This window comes from Balaenoptera borealis (genome assembly GCF_965194805.1).
Source record: "Balaenoptera borealis genome assembly, chromosome: 10".
Classification (NCBI taxonomy): Eukaryota; Metazoa; Chordata; class Mammalia; order Artiodactyla; family Balaenopteridae; genus Balaenoptera; species Balaenoptera borealis.
This window is the reverse complement of record NC_138874.1, coordinates 107,270,669-107,292,702: the sequence shown is the minus strand read 5'-3', so window position 1 is coordinate 107,292,702 and position 22,034 is coordinate 107,270,669. Positions and strand designations below refer to the sequence as shown.

Sequence of the window (22,034 nt, the reverse complement as noted above, 5' to 3'; positions counted from 1 at the left end):
AACATTAAACCATGGGTCTTTATTTTTGTACTCACTATCTGATATGCTAACAGGACAGTAAAAGTGATTTGAAGCTGTTCTATTTTCCCTTCATTTCAGAAAGCTGTTCCAGCTAAGACTGGCCGCAGTCTTAGCTCAGGACAGATTCCTAAGGATGTCCTAGGCCACAGCAGGTTTTTTTCCAGACACAGCAGGGGTGGACCTGGAAAGTGGCATAACATTTAGCTGTGCCTAACTTTCACCCATTGTGCCAGTCTCCCTACTTCCTGCGTTAGAATTACTTGTAATTTGGTCTCTGGAGACGCTTTCTGGGGAGGTGCTGCACAAATTCCCTGGTTATTGTTACCTCATTTGTATGCAGGACTCTGTAGAGTTTGAAAGTCCTACTCTTACAATGGCTGAACATGCTGCCTGGAGTTTAAGCATCACGGTTCAATCCCGTTATAACGGAGAGGAAGCTGGCAGGAGCCCAGGGCCGGAGGAGGCCGGCAACAGGAGACGCTTTAAAAATCGAGCTTTTCAGCTGGATTCTAACTCGGCTCCTGGTCACAATAGCCTGCCTCCTCGAGTTGCAGCTGCAAACCCGCAGCAGAGGGGCAGGGTGCTTAGAAATACTCTGAGTAAAATACTTTGAGAGGGGAAGGGAAGGTAGGGAGAGAAATGAGAAACGAGCATAGAAGGCCAGAGATGGGGGTGGGATTGGGGCTGAAGGGGTGGGTAGAGGGAGGGAGGAAAAATTAGCGGAATGGAAAGCTCAGAATAGAAGACATAAAAGAAAATGCCAACTAGTGAAAATACTGAGAAAGGATGGGTGGAGGGGGGACCGACGACTGGGGAACAGTTAAGAAAAATAGCAATTAGTACAGCTAAAAATAAAGACCAATTTAGAGACAAAGCCTGATACAGAGGAGAAAACTAGGACTCGCCGGAAAGACAATTCCTCGTAAACCAAATCCTGAAGAAAATGGGGCTAATGATACTTCCTCTTGGGCTGTTTTGCAGAAGAAATGAGATAATAGATTCGAGTGGAGCTGGCGGCCCTGAGCAGGTGACTGGCGGCGGGAGAGGAGAAATCAGAAGTAGAGCGCAGTGCGGCCCGAGTGATTCCGAGCGTTGAGCGCGAAGGCCCTGCCGAAAGGTGCGCCACGTGTCCCGAAAGTTAGTGTCTCCGGCCAGCCGGTGTGCGGGGCAGAGGTATAGCTCCGCGCTGGAACCTGAGGGGTTCCTACGGAATTCCCCCGAGGTCCGCCCTTGGAGCCTCAAGACCAAGGGCAGAAGGCGCCCAAATTTCGGAGCCCGCGCAGCGCGGCCCGGGAGAGGGCGCCCACCGGCTCCGGCTCGGCTCGCTCAGCCCGCGGACACCGCGGCCCGGGTCCTGGCAACGCCTCGCTGGCTTTCGCGGCCGTGGGAGGGCCCAGCGCCCACGGAGTCGCGGGACGGGCAAGCCCGGGCGCGCAGGCATCCTGGAACCCGAGGACAAGGAGGCGAAGGCCGTGGGCCGCACCTGGGTTTTGCAGAACCACGAGGCCTCAGTTTCCCGGTCTCTGGACCAGGAGGTGACCCTCGCCGGCCGCCCGGCAAAAGCGCGCGGAGCCACGAAGCGCAGTGCGCCGAAGGCGCCGCGTCCGTTTCCCAGGGCTGCAGGGAGAGGGCGGGAGGCAGGGATGGACGCTGGAGCTGGGGGTAGGGCGGGGCTCGGGCGGCTTCTCTGGAGAACCCCGCCGGGCGGCGAAGGGTTCCCAGGACCCGCGAACCGCCTGGGCAGGGTTCCTAAGTCCCGGGCGGCGCGGACTACTTCCGAGAGAGTGCGCTCCGTCCTGGGATCTGGGCCAGGTCCCGGCGTTTGGGAGTCACCCGGCTGCGCCCTGCCCGCCCAGGCACCCCGGCGCGGGGCCGCAGGGCCCCCTCCTGGGCGGGCCGGTAGGGCGCACGGAGCGCGCCACGCGGCGTCTGGCTGGGAGGAGGGCGGCAGGGTGGGGGCCGCACGCTCCGGGGCGGTGCTGAGCGGGCTCCTCCTCCTCGGCCTCCTCCTCCTCGCCTTCCTCCAGCTCAGCCGCCGCGCTGCCCAGCGGATCCTCCTTCCTCCCTGGGGTGCCCGCGGCTATGTTTAACCGCGCCGTGAGTCGGCTGAGCAGGAAGCGGCCGCCGTCAGGTAAGCTCCCGGGACCCCGCGTGCTGGGGATTGGGGCGCCCGCAGGGGCTGCGATGAACCGCCCGGGCAGGCGCTGCCCGCCCAGGGCATCCTTACTAGGCTCGGGCGCGGCTCTGCGATGCCGCACCGAGGGGAGCCTCGGCCGAACGCGCCACTTCTCCCTGCTCCGTCCAGCGCCCCTGTGGTCCCAGCCGCGGCGGGAGCGCAGAGTCCCGAGAAGCGCGCTGGGGAGGAAGTTTGTCTGAAAGGAGGAACAACAGCAGTTTTCTTTTTAGTGATGGTCTGGGAGAAAAAGGAGATCCAAAACACCTCCAAACTTTGGAGGTAGTATGGGCTCTAGATTCCGAAAGCAGAACGTCGCGCAAGTTCCCTCCCTTCGGGAGTCCTCTGCCTCCGCTGCGGGCGTTGGTGCGAATGATGCCCACGCGGCGCCAGGAAAGGCGCGCCTGGACCCCGGGCATCCGACAGGGCTGCCAGGCCTTGGCTGCCGGACGCCTTCTGTTCTGCGCCGAGGAGCCGAACTATGGGGCAGAGAAGGAGGGTGAATACCAGGTGAAGGGCGCATCTGCAGTTCGCGCCAGGGAAGAGCCGACAAAGGATACAGTTTGGCTGTCACTCTGGACCAGCCACAATTTGGAACGATTTGATAGGACAAAGAACCCATGGTGAAGATGAAACCATGCCCTTGATTCCAACCATCTTACCCCTTTTGCTCCTAACAGCTAAGCCCCTTTAAGCGCTAATTGTGGGCCCGGGTCTGTGTTCACTCTGTTTTGTGAATTTTCTCTTCACCTTTCGGGCAACCCATTGAGATAGGCATTGTTCTCCCCACTTTACGGAGAAGGGAACTGAAGCCAGGAGCTATTAGGTAACGTGCTCCAAGTCACACTTAGGTGATGGAGAATCTTTCAGACCCAGCTCGGCCTGACTCTGGAGTTCAGAGGCTTTTCTGCCGCCTCCCACTCCGAGACGCTTCTGCTAGTACCAAGAGGCTGTACGTGTTGGCCCATATCTTTTTTTCACCTAATGTATTTTATGAGGGACACTCTGGTGAAGAGGATGGACTGAAAGTAGGTTGGCTGGGTCCAAATCCCACCTCCACCACTACTAGCTGTGGAGCCTCTCTGTGCAGATAAGGATCTGCAAAATGGGAATAAAATACCCTTCTTTAAACACTAAATCGAAGCTGGTTTCTCATCCATCAAATTTTGCAAATTATTGCATTTAATATTTAGGACAACTCTAATAAAGTAGGACTTCATAGAGTTATAAATTGCTTATATTAGAGTTAGTGTTAGTGATCATGTAAACCTTTCTGTGTTACCTGTGGGTCAAAGGATTCCCCTGTGGGTGTTCATTTTAGCCATTCCTTATTGTTAGATATTCACAGGCCTATGGAGTGGTGGTCAGAGCCTGGACTCTGAAGTTAAACTCCTGGTTCCCACCATGACTCTATCATTCAGCTACCTTGGGCAAGTTACTTTTCCTCTGAGCCAATTGCTAAATTATTGGGAAATTTGGAAGCTGGTTGCTAAACCGTAGGTAGCTTGAAATTGGCTACCAGTGGCCATTTACACCGTGGAAATCAGCAGATGCTAAAAATCAAGTTTTTTTGTTTTTGTTTTTCCCAGGGAGAGCTGGTTTACCAGCACACCTCTGCGTCTGTTTTCCCATCTGTAAAGTGGGTTCCATAGAGCTGTGGAATCAAATACATGAAAGCATATATATGAAGTCCCTAGTACAGTGCGTGGCATTACTGAGTAATAATGGTTAGCTGTTATCTTTTCCGTCTTTTCCTATTATAAGTAGAGCTGCTTTGAACATCCCTGCACAGTTCGCTTTTGGGTTGAAGTCTTCCAAATAGAACAAATGAATTATGGGCCATACATGGTTTTGGGGTGCTGTTGCATATGGGCAGGTTGTACCCCAGAAAGACTGGGGGCAGTTTTAGGGACACCAGTGGAGTGTACCTCTTTCAGGGTAACACATTTTAAGGCTGATGAAATGTGGTTAGGTCACTGATAGAAAGATCAGTAGCTAAAAATCATGGATTGGTATTAAATGCCTGACTTCCAAGAGCCTGATTTCTTTATGATTTTTAGGTTTAATGTCTACCCCCTGATGGGAAAGGACAAATGAGCCCCTGCCAGTTTGGTCATCACCACCCAGCAGTGAGAAGGGGGGAATGTTGGCCCTGAGGCAAAGGCACTGGGAAGCCAGCCAAGTGGTCCATGGGACCCTGGACTGGTTTTTTTTTTTTTTTGGTAATTTTGAATTATTTTTCCTAAAGTGGTTCTCCAGATTGTGTAAGTTTCTGGCCCCACAAAAACCGGATCCATCCCTGCTGGACCCTGATTTGAGCCTGGCTGCAGTCCTGCCTCCCAGCTCCTTTTACTCCAAAGCTTTCTTGCTTTTCTAAAAAATCTTATTGGAGACAATGTCTTTAAACTGAGGTTTGGTGCTCCCAAGGCTTAATTCCAAGTTTCGAAGTGCGATTCAAAGTGCAAATATTCTCCTTCCTGAGCTTTCGCAAAGTGTGTTCACGAACCACAAGGGGGTGGGAGTGGAGGTGGGCTAGACAAAATGCAGCTTTCCAGGCCCCTCCAGACCCCGCCCCCCCCCAACCCCGTCCCGGATTCAGTCCTGCGGACCCGAGGTGGGTGGGAGAGTTGGCTGCATTTTTGACAGTCGATTCTTATGGCACTGAAGTGTGAGGACCCCTCCAAGGGTTCTGTGCACCCACCCTGCCCCCCACAGCGACTTGCACTGTTGATGGTAAATGGGATGCTCTTCGCTTGAAAAGCAAAGCCAGAGCCATGGCCTTCCACCACCCCCTGCGAGCAGAACACGGGCTGAACCGCCAGGGGAATTCCCCCCGCCCCCGCCCTGAGCCTATTATACATTATCCCATTAAACCTCTGGGACCAGTTTCAGATTTATGGCAGGGCTTAAGTTTTTATTTAAAGATGACAGTTGACATAATTTAATGTCTCTGTTGTAACAACCCAGCGGCAGGGCCGGCTTGGCTGCTGGGGGAAATTTTCCCTGCAGAAAATCACTGGGCCGGGCCTTCAGATTCAGGGAGAACGCAGCGGGCACAGAGAAGCGGGGCTGAGCGAGGGGCGTGGTTTATACACGTGTGGTCCGCCCCTCCCCCCCAGCTGAGTCCACGGTGCCGACCTGAACGCCACCACGGGCAGCTCGCGGACTGGTGGGTGCCGGGCGCTCGGGGTGCTTTACTTGCCTTCACAGACTTGGTATTTGAACTGATGTCTCCTTTACTCACTGTTAGAAATTGTGGAAACCAGGCAGGTGCCTGGCTGGGCCATTTCCTAGGGCTTTCTGGGTGAACTGAGTCATTTCCCTCCCTGGGGTTGAGTAATCCCCTCGGCCCCCTGCCGCTGGGCTCTGGGAACTTGCTGTTTAAATTGTACTAAATTTACGCTCACCGGTTTCTTCTGCTTCCCCCAGATAGCTCTCCACGGCAGCAGCCCCGGCGGCGGCGGCGGGGGCCCAGGCAGGCGGGAGAAGCAGCCCTGCGATAAGAGCTGTCAGGAGGCGCACACTGCAGCCAAACAGTCCCTTGCAGACTTCCGGGGACCAATTTCCCTTCCCAGTAGGTTCCCGTCTCTCGAGGGCCCGGCCGAGTGCCAGTGGGTCGGCTCTGCTGCCCCCGCTCTGTGATGGGCTCAGGGACCCCCTCATCTGGCTCGCCTTCTCTCCCAGTCCCCCCGCTGCCCGCCCCGCCCCTGGGTGGCTGGACAGTCCCACCTCTGTCCTGTGTCCTCTCCCCAAGCTCCAGGAGGCCCGCTCTTCCGGGCCTCCTGCCTCCCTCTCTGCACCTGAAATGCAGCCTGCCCATCTTGTCTCTCCCCGGACAGCTGCAGAGGCTGCCCATTTCAGAAGGGACAGACCAGGGGACTGAGATCTCTGACCCGAGCCCAGAGCTGCCTGCCTGACCTCACACAGTATCCAGTGTGTCATCTTGCTCGCGTGTATTTAGAGAGTGAGTGTGGAGCGGTGGGCTTTTCTCTTTCCTTCCTTGCCTCCCTGCTTCTCTGCTCCACTTCCTTCCTTCTTTCTTTTCTTTCTTTCTTTCTTTCTCCAGTTGGGACATTAAAAACCAACAATACCATCATCAACAGTCTTTATCATCCCACAAATGAAGGATGTTTCAACAGCCCAAATAGTAGGAGAGATATAATGTCATGTAAAGAACTTGTCCTGATACACAAGAATCTTCCAGAGGCTGTTGCTTCTAGGGGAGAGGCTCTGGGTCGCTGAAGGACAGGGGTGATAGGAAGACCTGTCCCACCGTGCTCCCTTGTGTAGCTCTTGTCTTTTGTACCCTGTAAATAAATGTAATTATCTACTTAAAAAACACAACCCAAGACCGTCCCACTCGATCAGCACAGCTCACTTGGTAAATATTTCCTTCTGCTTATTCTCATTCTTTCATGGAAGAAAAGTGAAGAAAACGTCATGGCAGTGTGTGGCATTGCAGGCAGATGGCCATCTGGGAATGCCTGGCCTCATCTTCTCAATTAATTTTAATTTCCCTGAGAAAAAGGGCCCGCCTTTTATTTCTTGCATCTTTCCCTGCCCTTCCCTTAACAGCCTCTGCAGCCAGACAGCCTAGGGTTGAGTCCCAGCTCATCGACTTCCTGGCTTTCCCCTTTGGAGCAAGTGATTTAACCTTGTTGTGCCTCAGTTTCCTCATCTGTAAAATGGGCCACCGATGGGCCCAACCTCCAAGGGCTGTGAGGTTGAGATGGGATGTAGTCAGTGTTCAGTAAATGCCATCTCTTTTTACAACCGTCATCCTCCTCTCTGCTTTGTCCCCCGCTCAACCTGACAATCTATCAGAAAACAGCTATCACTATAAATCTATACATGAGCGCCCGGCACTGCAGACCCTGAGGAAGACACAGCTCTTACTCTCAAGAAATACACAGTCTACCCTCCTGACACCGGATGGAAGAAGTTACTTATTTGCCCTGAGGTGGGGGCCAGGGGAGAGCAAGGACACGTTTCTGCATAAGTCAGGTCCCAGAGGAAGCATGGGGGCTTCTGGAAAGTGAGAAAAAATACGGACAGGGTCTTCACTTTCACCTCCAGAATTGGGCTCCTGGGTAGTTTTTATTTTTTCTGGGCCTTTGCCTAGAAAGTGAGGATTCTAGGGAGGCTACAGATAACAGTCTGGCGTTCTTATTTCCTTCCCTCTGGTAGAAAGTGGAAACCGGGGCCATCTGTTGTTTAGTCCACTCAGAAGAGGATGTTGAGGCTTGTTTTTCCTCCGGACCCAAAAGGGTGCTCAGGAGCCCCGCAGCCACCGTCTGTCTCGCACAAAGCGTCTCTGAAAAGGCAGCGGAGTTTTGGGCTGCGGGGGCCTCCCCGGGAAGACCCCAGAGCATGGCACGTAAGGAAGGGTCCCCACCCCTTTGGCTATCAGATATGCCCTCAGCTCACCCATCGCTGGGTGCTGGCGGGCAGAGTAGAGGTAGGGGTGTGTGTGGTGCAGACGCAGGTGCACAGGGGGCCTCTGGAGGGCTCGCCTGAGCAACTTGACTTTTTCTGAGGCCTCAGACCTCGTGGGAAAACTGCCATGAGGCCGTTTCTGAGCCCAGCTGACCTCTCCAGCCTGTTGGCCTGCTCCGGTCTTTGATGCTTGCTATCAGTATGATTATTTCAAAACGTTTTTATTTTTATTTTCTGCTAATGGCAGTTCATGCAAACCTCCCTACCAAGGGAATTGCATGCCTGAAGGGTCATTATTCTCAGAAGCTAGATACTGGAGCTGATAAACACTTAAGTAATATTTAGATAGAGGGTTTCCATGACCCAGTTTCTCTGGAGCCTTACATGGATCACCAGTTGTGAAAACGGATTCTCTGCTTCTAAGTGGGATGACTTTTTAAAAAAAATGTAATGTTTGATGTGATATAGGTGATATGAGGTTTTAAATCAGTTTTGTGGGGTGTGTACTTTCCCTGAGTATTTTAAAGGAGTATGGTGTGTGTGTGTGTGTGGTACCAAACCACGTTAGAATTTAAGGTTCACATTTCTGCCTTTTCCTGGGCTTGAATGTTTAGTTTGTTTTCTTTAATGTGCTGTGCGTTTGGGGGGTGCCTTTGACAAACCCTCTGAGGATGTAAGTTGACTCTGCTGTTGAGGAAGCTGGATATGAGGAAGCTGGAGATTTTACTAAAATCTCTGACTTGGGGAAATTGTCTATGTAGGATAATTAGCCAGACCTTCCTGAAGACTAATAGCAGGAATTTGTTCTGATGAGTGTTAGAGATGCCTTTTGAGTATGGATTTCCAAGGAATTAATGTCTGGAGAAGGTCTCTGTTAGATATGACATCATAGCATCTATCAATAATGCATCACACAATATGCTGCAAGCAGTCAGCCTCAGCCCTCTGTACCTGGATGCTGTGCCGGCTTTGAAATAACAGCTTTTACCACACAGAACAGCGTAAACGTAAATGGAAAGCGTATGCCTGTTGTGTTTATGTGCTGGATGATTCTGGCCCAGTCGTAGGTGGGTTTTTGTCTGCAAGGAATTGGACTCTTAGTTTTTGCAGTCTTCTCACGCATAAGTGTTATCATTCTTTTTAAGGCCGTCATGTTCTGGCTTCTGTGAGTGTGAAGATGAGCAAATATCAAAACTAACAATGGCAGGCCATTGTGGCAGATGGCCTGGGCTCTGGAGGCAGGATGACCTGGGCTTGGACCGTGACTCCCCGTTTCTAGCTGGGTGCCCCTTGCGAGTTACTGTGCCTCTGTTTCCTCATCTGTGAAGTGAGGATAATACTAACCACATCTGAGGGTCGTTGTGAGAACAGAATGATTTAACCCATGGAAAAAGCTTGGAATAGTACCCAGCACATTGTGAATAATTCGTTAAGTGTTAATGGTTATTATTAGCCAATGACAGATTCATCTGAAAATGAGTATATTGAAACGTAAGTAAGTATCGTGCCTGCAAAAATCTGAAGATCTAAAATGCTTTGAAGGGCCCAGGAGGTAAAAAAAAATTATTTTTTTCATTGCAGAAATGTTTTACAGATGATCTAAATGACAACAACAAATGAGCAGAGCTGGACAAAATGAAAACAAACAAATGTCATCACCAGCTGCTCCTTACTAGCTTGAGTGATCTTAAAGCTGCTAGAAAGATAGCTTTAACTCTTTTTCCAGCTGTGCATTCCCAACCTACCTTCTTGTGTAATCCATCTAAAATGGAAACTTTTATCAATGAAAAAGGAAAGAAGAGTGTTGGACCTTTGTGTTTCCAAGTGCCGGGAACTGGGAAGGAGTTGGGAAGCTGGGAACTCTTGGTTTTGCTTTATTCTTAAGCTCAGAAGTAAACTTGCTTGCTGTGAAGAAAGGTTATTTCTTTCTCCTATACATCATTGGACTGATTGTAACATTTAAAGTGAACCAAGTTGTCTTAGGAAGCCCTTACTTACATGCATCGGAAAATAGTGGAAGTCTACTTGTACCGACGAGGATCCTGAGAAATGGAAATGCCTCAGGTTAGGGGGCAGTCTCTTAGGGCATTGCCGAATGGAGTGGACCTCTGCCAGTCTCATTGGAGGTTGGGGATAATGACTTGGAAAAGAGAGACATCATTAAGTGAATGGAGTTTGCAAATGTTGCTCTAACTAGAGCAATCAAGCCTTTTAAGCCAAAGACCTTAATCAAAATTGAAAGACAATCAGGAAGTCTTGGCAAAATTCAAGTCAGTATTTCTGGAAAAGTGAAAACACATGGCAGTAGAGTTTGAGCAGAAGATTCCTATAGTAAAAGATCTGCTAGGGCAGAAGGTAAGCAGAAGGGCAAGAAGAAATTTCTCTTTATCCATGACACCAAAGCCAGAAACTAATAACCATGGCTATTCGAGATACTTTCTGTGTCTTGGTATGCTTTCTGGGCCAGCCCTGAAAATTCTGTGCCTTCTGTAACAGTGTCAGCCATAGATGTATTTCATGACATCGATGGAAGGGAAATGGTAGCCTAGGAGGGAACTGAAAGGAAGGGCCACCCATCTGCAAACTCCTGTGTTCCGAGGCACCCTGGGGTTCCATAGAGGTGGTCCTGGTGGGGACAATTGCCCGCATATTTAAGTCCCAGTACTGGTTCCATCCAGCAGTTCCTTAGCTGGGTCACCTTACCCTCTGGACCTTTATTTCTCAGTCTGTTAAATAAGGAGACTAGATCAGATGAGTGGGTTTTGAGTTGTAAAACTTTTTGTTCACACGAAAGCCAGCACAGAAACCTAATACGCAAAATGACTAGAGTATGAAATAAAAGAGGGGAGTGAGGGAGCAATTGTCTCATGGTGGGGATGGCTATCTTATCTCTCAGTTAACCAGAAGACCTAGTTAACCAGAGCACTCTATTGGCTAAATGGGAATCCACCAAGTGTATTTATTTGCAAGACAGTGAGGCCATGAAAACCCAAATGTGGTTTGGTTTATTATTGAAAAGAACGTCAAGAGTTTTGGAATCACTACAGGCCAAGGTTGAAAAGTTATAGCCAAAGCAGTTGTTCTGCAATGGCGAGAGAAATTTCTGGCTACCTACGATTTTTCCGGAACAGCGAACTTGTGTCTCTAATTTATTTACTTAAGAGAAGATCTGCTAGGGGAGTGGAGTAAACTGTCAAATTGTATTCTTCGGGTAAAGAACAGGGAGTAAATTTGTGAAATGCTTGGCAGAATGAACCCTGTTGCAGAAATTTCTTACGATAATGATCTTTTAATTTGATTTATACTTCGTTGGGAAGAAATGCAGTGTTCAGAAGCTTGCCGTTTTAACATTTGCAAAGAGAGCAGAGAACTAATTTAATATCCACGAACTGAAGGTTCACTTTAGAGAAGTGTCAGGTCCATTTGTGATGTTTGAGTGAGTTTGCCTCTCAAGTAAAGGAATGGATTTGTCCCAAACAACTCTCTTATGTGCTCCATCACCAATGCATATTGCTTCTGCTTTATTTAGCCCAAATCAGCCAATCAGTGTATAGAACCCAGTTAGTTTTCCCAGATGCTAGGAGACCGAGTCTCAGCTGCTTGAGAAATTAATATGTTTGTTGACCTCCAATAGAATACAATAGATCACAGAAGCTGAGTTACTTCCATGTTCAACATATTCTGATACAACTTTCCTCCAAAAACATTTGAAACCATATGACCGACCGCCTAGCTACTTGCAGCAGTTAATATTCATAAGACTTTTAAAACTTATCCTTTTAAAATGTTTTGTTTTGCTGATTTCTTAATTTAAAGTTTATTTTCTCCCAGATTCAAACTTTTCTTTAGAGAGACATGTCTCTACTTTGAAAAAAAAAAGAGAGCAGTGGAGAAAAGAAGTATTAGCTATAAAAATAGTTCACTTGATAAATCATTACTTTAAGGAAGCAGAGAGAAGAACTAATATTTTTTGAGGGTTCACTGTGAGCATCTAGGTGCCTGATGTGTTTCCTCCTTTAATCCTTCTGATAACCCCAAGGGATAGGGGGATTATCTTCATTTTACACAGAGTTTTGCCCATGTTCACATAGTTCGAATTGGCAAAACTGGCTTTGGAACCTGGGCCCATCTGAAGTGACATTCCATGGATTTTCCCTTGACTCCAGGAAGGGGCCAAATTCTGTAGATGAGGTGTGTTTGTGTTGTTACTTCCTCCTTCAGGCAAGTAGCCAGAGTGTGTTAGTTGGAGGTCCCCGTCCCCTTTCCTTTAGTCAAGAGGCTCTTTTTAGAGGTAAGAGTAAGAGAGTGCAGCAGATGTGCAGGTGCAAAGTCACTGATTCATTTAGCCTATGCCCGTCGTAACAGCGTCCCGCCGAGACGTATTGGAGCCTGAGAGGCACAAGGAAAAATCAGTTATAATGATCCTGTCTTTATTTAAATTTTTGGTATTTTGCTCATTATGGAGTTTTTTTGCATTAATTTTGATTTTTCAGAATATTGCATGAAAACCTCATTTATATGATGCCTGAGCTTTTTGGGCACCCCCTTAAATTTTGCACCTCTGGCCAGTGCCTCCCTTTCCCCACCCTAGTCCCGGCCCTGGTACACACTTTAATTTATGTGCCAGGCAATGAGCTACCTGCTGGAGATACATCAAGATGCAGAGGAGCTTTTAGACTGGTGAGAGCCGGTCGTGCAGTCACAACACAGCAGGGTAATTATAAGACTGTGCACAGAATGTAATGGGGAAGAGTTGCTGTTGAGTCAAGGTCCCTGGGAGGAGGGCTTGAGGGAGACTTGAAGGCTGCCTGTGGGTCAGCCAGTGGACACGTGGGTGAGGGAAGGATATATGGGGAGTGTTGGGAAATGACAAGTCCCTTCTTAACTGGGAGCCACAGTTTTCCGCATCTGTAAAATGGAGGGAATAGCAGCAGCCCCTTCATAAGGCTGTTGTCAGGACTAGAATGAATTCACCGTGTTAGGCACGGAGAGTAGATTCTGGCATATAGCTTACTATTACATCTTAGCCATAATGGTGATGATGACGATCATAATGCCCGTTGTAAGATGACAGAATCTTTGAGCCACATACACAGTCTAAACTTTGCTTTGCAGACATCCACGACAGTGATGGGAGTTCCAGCAGCAGCCACCAGAATCCCAAGAGCACAGCCAAATGGGCGGCTTCTCTGGAGAATCTGCTTGAAGACCCGGAAGGCGTGAAAAGATTTAGGGTTTGACTTTTTTCGTTGTTCACCGGGCTTGATGCACATACAAAGCAGTTTAGAAGCCTGTGGGTGGAACACAGGCCAGGTTTTAACACTGTCTGTCCCGACTTGAGAAGCAGAACTTCTCACCTGTCATGACCAAGATGGAAATGCTTTCCTGGGTAGTCATGGACCAGCACGGAGGGGCGTGCACAGCCTGTTTCTGTTTTTGTTTTTAATTTATTTATTTGGTTGCACCGGGTCTTAGTTGCGGCAGGCGGGCTCCTTAGTTTTAACACATGGGCTCCCTAGTTGTGACATGCGAACTCTTAGTTGTGGCATACATGTGGGATCTATTTCCCTGACCAGGGATTGAACCTGAGCCCCCTGCATTAGGAGCGCAGAGTCCTATCCACTGCGCCAGCAGGGAAGTCCCTCTTTCTGGTTTTTATATAGCTGGATGGGAGGGGGGTGGGGTGATGAGGAAGAGGTACTGTGCTCATTGGCAGAATCTACAAAGAATTTCCAGCTCTGTGACACCTGGGAGGGGGTGGTCTGGGTCTCTCTGGTGTGAAGGTTTGTTCACTTGTATGTTGGGGATTCTCAGGATACATATTAACAGAGTGAAAGAGGCTGGACATCAGCTGACAAAGTGAAGATGAACTCAGAGAGGAGGGCAGGTGGGTGGGGAAGTGTCAGGACTACCTAGAAATGGCCTGCAGAAACCCCAAGTGTCAGAAGAAGCACAGGTGAATTTCAAGAATGCCTTGTATCTGCCTGAGTCCCACTGACGTCTGTCTTTAAGTCTTGGGTCAGGCCAGGATAAGCCCTCATGCTGTTGGTCTCTGTAGCAGACTCCAAGGAGGGGGTAGCAGGCATTTCTGGACACAGGGCCACCATCTAGAGCACCGTCTAGATCTCGGGGAGAAAACTTTTCTGTGCACAGCAGGATAGCTGGCTGTGCCACTGAGCCCCCAACATCTGCCAAAAGAAAGCACACCTCCAGCTTGAAATAGTTTTCACTGTGGCATTTTTAGACATGCTTAGTGTGTTTTCTTTTCTTTTGTTTAAAAAAATGAGCCTGATTTTGGAGAAATGTACTTTGTTTAAACACTGGAAGGAACTAATATATCTTCCACTTTAATTTACTTTTTGGTAATTTATTGTCAGTTGAGAATTGTGAGTAGATTCCTACTTCATTTTTACTCTTCTTCACAGTGTCAAACCCATTAAGTTCAAATGCATATGAAATTCCAGCTTTAACATTAAACATACACTTTGTTTTCAGGGTGAAGCTTTTACAGGGTGAATGAACACCCTCATTTGTTGAATTTTGACTTAGTTCTTGAAGGGAAATGCATTATTTGTTTTTTAAGTAGAATACTGTTTGATATTTTTTCTTCTTTTCATCCATAGGAATTTTTAAAAAAGGAATTCAGTGAAGAAAATGTTTTATTTTGGCTAGCATGTGAAGATTTTAAGAAAACACAAGATAAAAAGCAGGTACTTCTACTCTATAATCACATTCTTGGTAATTTTCTTCTCTCCTTATAAAGTTACATTTGCCTTTCCAATAAATTTTGAAACTGCCTAGGGAAATCTGATCCACATTGGATTTTGGGGAAGATTTAAGCTTCAGAATAGCCTATGTTGTATTGATCAAATATTAACAATTTTTTAAAAAAGTGTGTTAATCTATTTTTAAAAATTAATTAATTTATTTATTTTTGTCTGCGTTGGGTCTTCGTTACTGCACGCAGGCTTTTTCTAGTTGCAGTGAGCGGGGGCTACTCTTCGTTGCAGTGCGCGGGCTTCTCATTGCGGTGGCTTCTCTTGTTGCAGAGCACGGGTTCTAGGTGCGCGGGCTTCAGTAGTTGTGGCACTTGGGCTCAGTAGTTGTGGCTCGCAGCCTCTAGAGCTCAGGCTCAGTAGTTGTGGCGCACGGGCTTAGTTGCTCCGTGGCATGTGGGATCTTCCCGGGCCAGGGCTCGAACCCGTGTCCCTTAACCACTGCGCCACCAGGGAAGCCTTGTTAATCTATTTTTAAATGGAGCTGTTCAAATGGACAAATGTTTAAAGTAAAAATAATGATTTAAGTCATTGAGAGTTTCTCATCGAGTATGATTTCTTTTTCATGAATAAATTGTGTGAATGCTTCCCCCAGAGTTTGACATGTCTGTGTTTTGTACGGACACCGTAAAGCAGATGTGTGGTGATAAAAGCACAACGCGCATTAGATGGATTGTCAATTATTCAGTATATCTTTACGAAACACCTTGTAGTTGGCAGGCGTCCCACATAGAAAGTTTCTGACTGTTCTCCTGGGTGGATGTGTGCTCTTTGCAGGAGGTAGCCTTTAGCTCCAATGCCAGCCAGATTTTCTGCCACTGAAGATTGGGTGTTGGGGAGGTGGCGGAGATTATGGGGAAGGAGGCTGGTGGATTGGGTGTGTTTACGAGGCTCATGCCTGTGTATTTCTAAGAGGCTAGTGGCTAAATGCCTACAGGAGCCGGTAATAATGTGCACGAGTGAGGTTTTTTTTGTATGAGGCTGCAGGGAGTGGTGGGGATTGGGGCCATCAGGGGGTGGCCTGCCCTGCCTCCAGAGGCTGTAGCTGGTTGTTTAGCTGACTTTGGCAGTGAACGCTTTGGGGTCTGTGGCCGTCTGAGCTTTCCCTGCTTTGGGTTCTACCCACCTAGGTCTTCGCTTGCCCACCCTTGCCCCAGAACCCTGAGAGACCTTGCTTCCTAAGGCATCTTCTCCCATCTTTAGTCTGATGCTGCCTGTTTTTCCAGAGAAGCTGGACATTTGGATTCTTATGTGAAACCATCCAATTTTATAAATGATGGAACTAATTTTTTAAAAATGTAAAACCTTGCCTGCCAAACAAAACATATCCATGGGCAGATGTGGCTTGCGGGCTGCCAGTTTTTAAGCCTCTGGCTCCAAAAGCTGGAATCCATGAGGCCAAAAGCCATTATGCGTTTGCAGAAAATGTCTCTCATTGGTTTATTCAAAGGCTTTTCCACCTCAGACAGCCTTTCCCCAAGATGGAGCAGTGTGACCTTCGCTCTATCACCTTCCCCTCTGTAGGGGCAAGGATGGATTCCAAGATCCCTTGAGCTGAATCCCCTAGGTCAGCCCAGAAAGCCATCCCGGGCCTGACGCTGGGCATTTGCTTCCTTCCTGCTTCTTCACCCTGGATGACTTTATCTGAGCCCTTTGGGTTGGTGAATGGTCTCAGGTGTTGGCTGTGCCCCTTCAGGCAGGCATGCCCATCGCAATCCTTTGCCCCCAGCACCCAGCACAGGGCCCAGGGCCAACCGTCAATAAATGCTGGCCTGGGCAGTGGATTCACCCGGCCTCACCCTAAAACCCTAGCTCAGAGTCAAGCAGGCAGACAGATGTCCATTTCTCTGCCTTAATTTGCGTGTTGGAGGTTAGAGGGGCTGACAGGCCAGCCAGCCACCCCTGCAGTGTACAGCTCAGGCAGCTGAGGTCCCCACGCGGCTGCGCTGGGACTTGAACCTGCCCCCTGAGCCGCCCAGTCGTTTTCCCTGCACGTGATGCTGACGTGGCCCTCAATTCAGTTGAGTTTGCCAGATCTTTGCAGCGCGCCTGCTCGGGGCCAGGCCTTGTGAAAAGCATGGGTGACACACAGGGACAAGACAGATGAGACTCTTTAGGGAACAGGCCTCTAGAGGGGAAGCTGCTTGTTCAACAAGCCTTTGCAAGTGTGACGAGAACAGAAATGGGAAGTGCAGGATCCGTGGGAGCACAGGCAGTGGGTGTCGGGAAGGTCCCTGGGGAAGTGACTCCTAAGCTGACATCTAAGTGGAGTTTGGAGATGGGGGGAGTGTTCCTGGAAGAGGGGACAGCCTGTGGGGAGGAAGGCCTGGAGGCAAGAGCTGAAGGAAGACCAGTAGGCGGGAGGCTTGTTCTTGAGGGGTAGGCTGGGTCTGCTGTGTCTGAGACTGGGGCCACAGCTGGAGAACCGGGGTGTCAAGGTGAACACTGAAAAGCCACGGGGTTGGATTGCACTGGCCCGTCCACATCCTACAGCCAGAGCTTCCAGAATCTGGCAGCCCCTCTCTGCTCCCCCAGCCCTGACACCTAGCATGTGACTCCTTGAAGGTTTGTGTCCTGAGGCCTGGATGTTGCTTCTGGGCAATGACTGCTGCCTTGCCGTCAGCTGCCTGAGGATGCAGACAGAGCTGGGAAGGGGAGGAGCACGTGTGAGGCCTGCGGGGTCCACACCTTGGTCTGGGTCATCACACTCAGTGTCGTGACAGTTCCCACCCTTCCAGATGCTGGTCTGTGGTCTGGGAGGTTAAGCTGTGGCTCGCCCACAGCCGTCCAGCTCGGTGCAGACAGAGCCGGGATGCAGCCCAGGTCTCCGCTCCAGACCATGTAGTGGGTCTGGCTGCAGGGGAAGTAGAACCAGAAGTAAGTTCTGTTTCACTGATTTTAAGAAGCAGAGAGGACATAGCACAGGGAGAAGTCAGCCCAACTGCATTTCACAATCAGACTTATTACGTCTGATCCAGCATGAAGTTTGTGGACCATTAATCTCTACAGTGAACTACGGCAGTTGTGGGATTGATGCAAGTCTCACTTTTGCATCTATTTAAATAAGACCTGTGCTGGTTGTTTTTTTTTTTTTCATCTTTTTACTATAATTATCCAGCCAGATCTCTGGTACCTTGTATAATTTATTTATCTTCTGTACAGTTTGCTTTTCCCTCTGTCATGCGGGCTCTATAAGGTTTGTGATTTTTGTCTGTCTTCTCTCCCACTGGGACTGTGTGCCTAGGACAGTGCCGGGCTCGCTGTTTCCTTCCCAGTCTCCACTCAGGTCAGCTGACACCTGAGGATCTGTCGTGGGTAGGGTCCCGCCCTCCCGCTCACCTTGAGCTGCAGTTGCAGCCTTAGGGGTGGACTTGAGAGAGGAGCGTGCCATCCTTTCTGTTGGGGCTTGCATTCTCAGAAGCTCCAAACAGTGGACTGCTGCTGTGTCTTTGCTGCCTTCCCTAGTCTATGCTTCACCCCCTGGCAGACAGGAAAGCAGCCCTTTAGTTTGGGAGGGTCTCAACGCCCTGTGTTTATGGTGGGGATGCTGGGGCTTTAGGAAGTTGGGAGGGTGATATCTCCCACCCTCCCTCCCTGGGGTCATAATTGCCAGGTGTTCATATCCCACAGTCAGCTTTCAAAGTAGTTCTCTCCCTTTGCTATTTCTTTATGGTTTAGCATTTTTCTATGAAGAGCCTCTTCCCCATGAATTAGCATGTGAGATCCATCTATCTTTTAACATAAAGCAACATTTATGTCTTATAAAACCTCAGAAAAAGCTCCAAGAAGGTGTTCATTCTTTGGCTATCCCTGAATTCATTCATTCATCAGCACATGCATATTAGGCCTGTTTACTATGAAACAAGGATTGAGATGGATACAGCAGCTCGTACAGATTTGTAAAAACCAACCCAGTGGGGGTGGGGAAGTGGTGGGGTGGTACAAGATGTCTAATAATCATAACTCTGAGAGCAACTTGCACTGATATTTAAATATAATAGTACCATGCATTTTTATAGTGTTTTAGAGTTAACAGTTATGGGGGGAGGGGTCTATGGTATTTATTAATTTTATTGTATTTATTTAACACTAAAACTTGATCCAGGGTTTTAGGATGTTTGATGTTCTTATTTAAAGTAATAGTAAAGGTTTTCCTGAAAGGCTAAAACACCATCTTCTTTATTTAAAAAAAAAAAAAAAACTACTTAAAAATCCAAAAGTGATGAGTGCTCCTTATGTGAAAGTCATTCAGTTCACAAGCAGATGGAATAAGAAGGGTTCATTCCCTCAGCATCCTCCAGATTTCACTCTGTCTCTGGTTTGGGCTGTGTCTTTCTGACCTTTGACGCGGACTTGGCCAGGTCCAGGCGGGACCGGATAGAAGCTCAGCTGCTCACGGCGTGGGCTGGGGTCTGGCATGGGCCTGCCCGGCATCTCCACTCCTTCCTGGCTCACTGTGTAACTTTCTGACGTCCTCTACTGTCTTCTTAATGTAACCAAGGTTTCACTTACTTTACATCCCTGTCTACTGCATTTTCCTTATTAAAACTTTATTGTTTACTGTTTGCTGCTGAGCCAAAGAGGATGCTACGATTACATTTTTTTCTTCTTGGACCATTTTTTGCTTTTCTTATTTTTATACTCTCAGATAGCCCTTTAAAATGCTTCTCGATACGGTGTTACACAGGTCTCTCAGATCATCTCTGCAGTCCGAGTTGCCCTGGGGACTCCTCCCGGGGCCCCCTGACTACCCCACCCACTGGGGTGCCCCCAGGTCTTCCTTTGCCACCAGTGGCCATTCCCTCTGTCCCTCCCCTGCCTCCTGGACCCAGATCCTCATCTGTCTGGAGCCACTCCCTCATTTTGGGAGAGCATGACCAGCAATAGCTTCCTGCGAAAGGGCACATGGCAGGTAGACCTTTAAAGATCATGTTGAGTGAAAATGTTATTTTTTTCCTCTTCTCCTGCTTCATGGATAATCTGATGGAGCATAGAATTGAATTCTACGTTAAAACTCACTCAGAATTTTGAAGACATTGTCCCATTATCTACCATTTTTGTTAAGAATCAGTATGTTACATGTAAGCTGTTTTGTTTTCTTTGCCTTTTCATCACCAGTATTCTAAAACTGTACAGTCAGAGGCTTAGAGGGGGGTGAGGTTCATTCATCGTGTGGGGCATTTTGTGGAACCTTTTAATCTGGAAATTTGTAGTTCTGGGAGATGTTCTTATATTGTTATTTTTATCATCATTATTTTTTAGTAACTTCTTTCCATCCGTTTTCTCTAGTTTCTTTCCCAGTGATGGTCCTCCTCTCCTGGACTGAGCCCTTAATTTTATCTTTTTCACCCTCCTAGTTTTTCATCTTTGTGGCTTTTGGCTCCCACTTTTTCTTTTGGAGATTTCAACTTTATCTTTAAATCTTCCTATGGAATTTTTCTGCTTTTGTTTTCTATAGACTGGGGCCCTCTAGTCTCTTCCTGGTGGCCACAAGCCAGATGTGTTTATATTTTATTTTATTTTGTATTTTTATTTTTAAAATTATTTTATTTATTTATTTTTGGCTGTGTTGGGTCTTCATTGCTGCGCACAGGCTTTCTCTAGTTGCGGCGAGCAGAGTCTACTCTTCCTTGCGGTACATGGGCTTCTCATTGCAGTGGCTTCTCTTGTTGCGGAGCACGGGCTCTAGAGCGCAGGCTCAGTAGTTGCGGCGCATGGGCTTAGCTGCTCCGCGGCATGTGGGATCTTCCCGGACGGGCTTGAACCCGTGTCCCCTGCATTGGCAGGTGGATTCTTAACCAGTGCGCCACCAGGGAGGTCCCCCGATGTGTTTATAAACTAAACATACCTCCAATCAGCTGGGTTGGGAGAAATTTGCTGGGCGTCTGTGTGCGGAATTTCACTTAACCCTTGTGTTCAGTTTGGCATCTCTTCCTTGCCCTCCTTCATGTCTCTGTCTGCAGCTTCCCTGAGTCAATTTCTTTAGAGAAGAAAACTCCAGGCTCTCGGGGGTTGGGGGTGGATAACTGCTCAGAGCTGGGGGTCAGGACCTGGGGGTCTAACGGCTTCTTTCTGCTGCCTTCTTTATCCCTCCTGCCTGGGTTCCCAGATGCCCCTGAGTTCCTGCCATTTTGGGACATTTCTTTGCATCCCCAGCCCTGCCGCCTCCCCTCACCAACCTTGCCGGCGCCTAGGTTTCTCCTTGCTGCTCTCTACAGAGTCATTCGCTGTCCCTCCAACTGCTTTCCATTTCCTGAGCCTGTTCTCAGAAATATTCTCAAATCATTTACTTGACATTTTCTTTGCCTCATTCTCTTTCTGAAGCTGATATTAATAAAGGTAGTGGCTTGATCCTTTAATTTCCTTATGTGTCCTGTCCCGTTGTCCATCTCTGGCAGAGTGATGGGGACAGAGGGGAATGGGCTGGCAAGATGAGCAGGACTCAGTGACAGGCAGGGTGCGGGGTGAGAGAGGCATTGGGGGATCACTGTTCCCGGCTTCCTGGAGTAGAGACGGCAGGACGCCCTGCCAGGAGGGGACCACTTCTTTCCTTGGTGTTAGGTGTGAGGTGTCTGTGGGACATCCAAGCCCACATTACTAGAAATCAGTTGGCTACATGGTCAGTAGCTTCGGGGAGAGGGATGGGCTGAAATCTTGGGAGAGCATGTGGCTAGGAAAGCGTTCAGCCTAGGGCAGAACTTGGGAAACCCCAGAATACATGGGGGTGAGGGGGACAGAGGGACAGGAGCTGGCAAAGGAGACAGAAGCACGGAGGTGCTGGGGAATCCTGAGAGGGCAGCAGCGCTGAGCAGGGCCAGGGGCCAGAGAGCAGTCCAGGAGAAGGACGTCAGTGAGCTGGTGGGAGGCCGAGCTGGCAAGGTGGGCAGAAGCCAGGGGCCGGGGAGCAGGTGGGAGGGAGAAAGTGGAGACACAAAATGCACATTTTTTTCTTTTGAGATGTTTCAGTAAGAAGTCACTAACTATAGGGGGATGTGGGGTAAAAGGTTTTGTTTTACTTTCCCAATGGAAAAATTGAAAGCACGCTTATTGGATGAGGGAGAGGAGCCAGAACGTACAGCGGAACGCTCGTCGGAGCGTGGGCTGCCGATGCCTTTGCCTTTGCTCTGGCTCGATTTTTGTCTCTGGGGCTGATACTAAAGTGAGTTTGCTTCTCCTAAACGCGCACTTCCTGGGCGCAGCGTTGGGGTGCTGGCTTCTGCTGGGCATCGCTGAGGCTGATGCACTGCCAGGCGGGGAGGAAGGTCCCGGGCTTGGGGGGTGTCTGGGAGGCAGACCTGGGTGCACGCGCTCCCACGGGCAGTCCTCAGGTTGATGCCGGGAGTCATCACACGGGCCCAGGGGGGATCCTTTTCCAGCACCGCCTGGGGCAGGGTTGGGCGCTGGGCACGGCTGCTGTCCACGGTGGGGCAGCTGCTCTGGTACAGTCTGTAGAGTCTGGTAGGAGAGCGGCCGACCATCCTTCCAGGTCACACCGAGGGTCCCAGACCCAGGCGGCCTCACCAGTGGGGGATGTTCTCACCCTGTCCCGACAGGAGCTGCAATAGGGTTAACCAAGCTCTGGAAAATATACCAGAATAACTCAAGAGACCCGGTTCTTCTTTTTTGCT

At 49.1% G+C, this 22,034-nt stretch overlaps 1 protein-coding gene across 1 annotated transcript in view; it reads left to right on the top strand.

The window, feature by feature from the left end:
• Positions 1-1,952: 1,952 nt before the first annotated feature.
• RGS10 (regulator of G protein signaling 10) overlaps positions 1,953-22,034 on the top strand; it is a 37,885-nt gene continuing 17,803 nt past the window's right edge. The window contains exons 1-3 of the mRNA XM_082407052.1: positions 1,953-2,152; positions 12,746-12,864; positions 14,254-14,340. Coding sequence (XP_082263178.1) covers positions 2,104-2,152; positions 12,746-12,864; positions 14,254-14,340 — 255 coding nt within the window. The 5' untranslated portion in view covers positions 1,953-2,103. The remainder of the gene's footprint in view (positions 2,153-12,745; positions 12,865-14,253; positions 14,341-22,034) is intronic.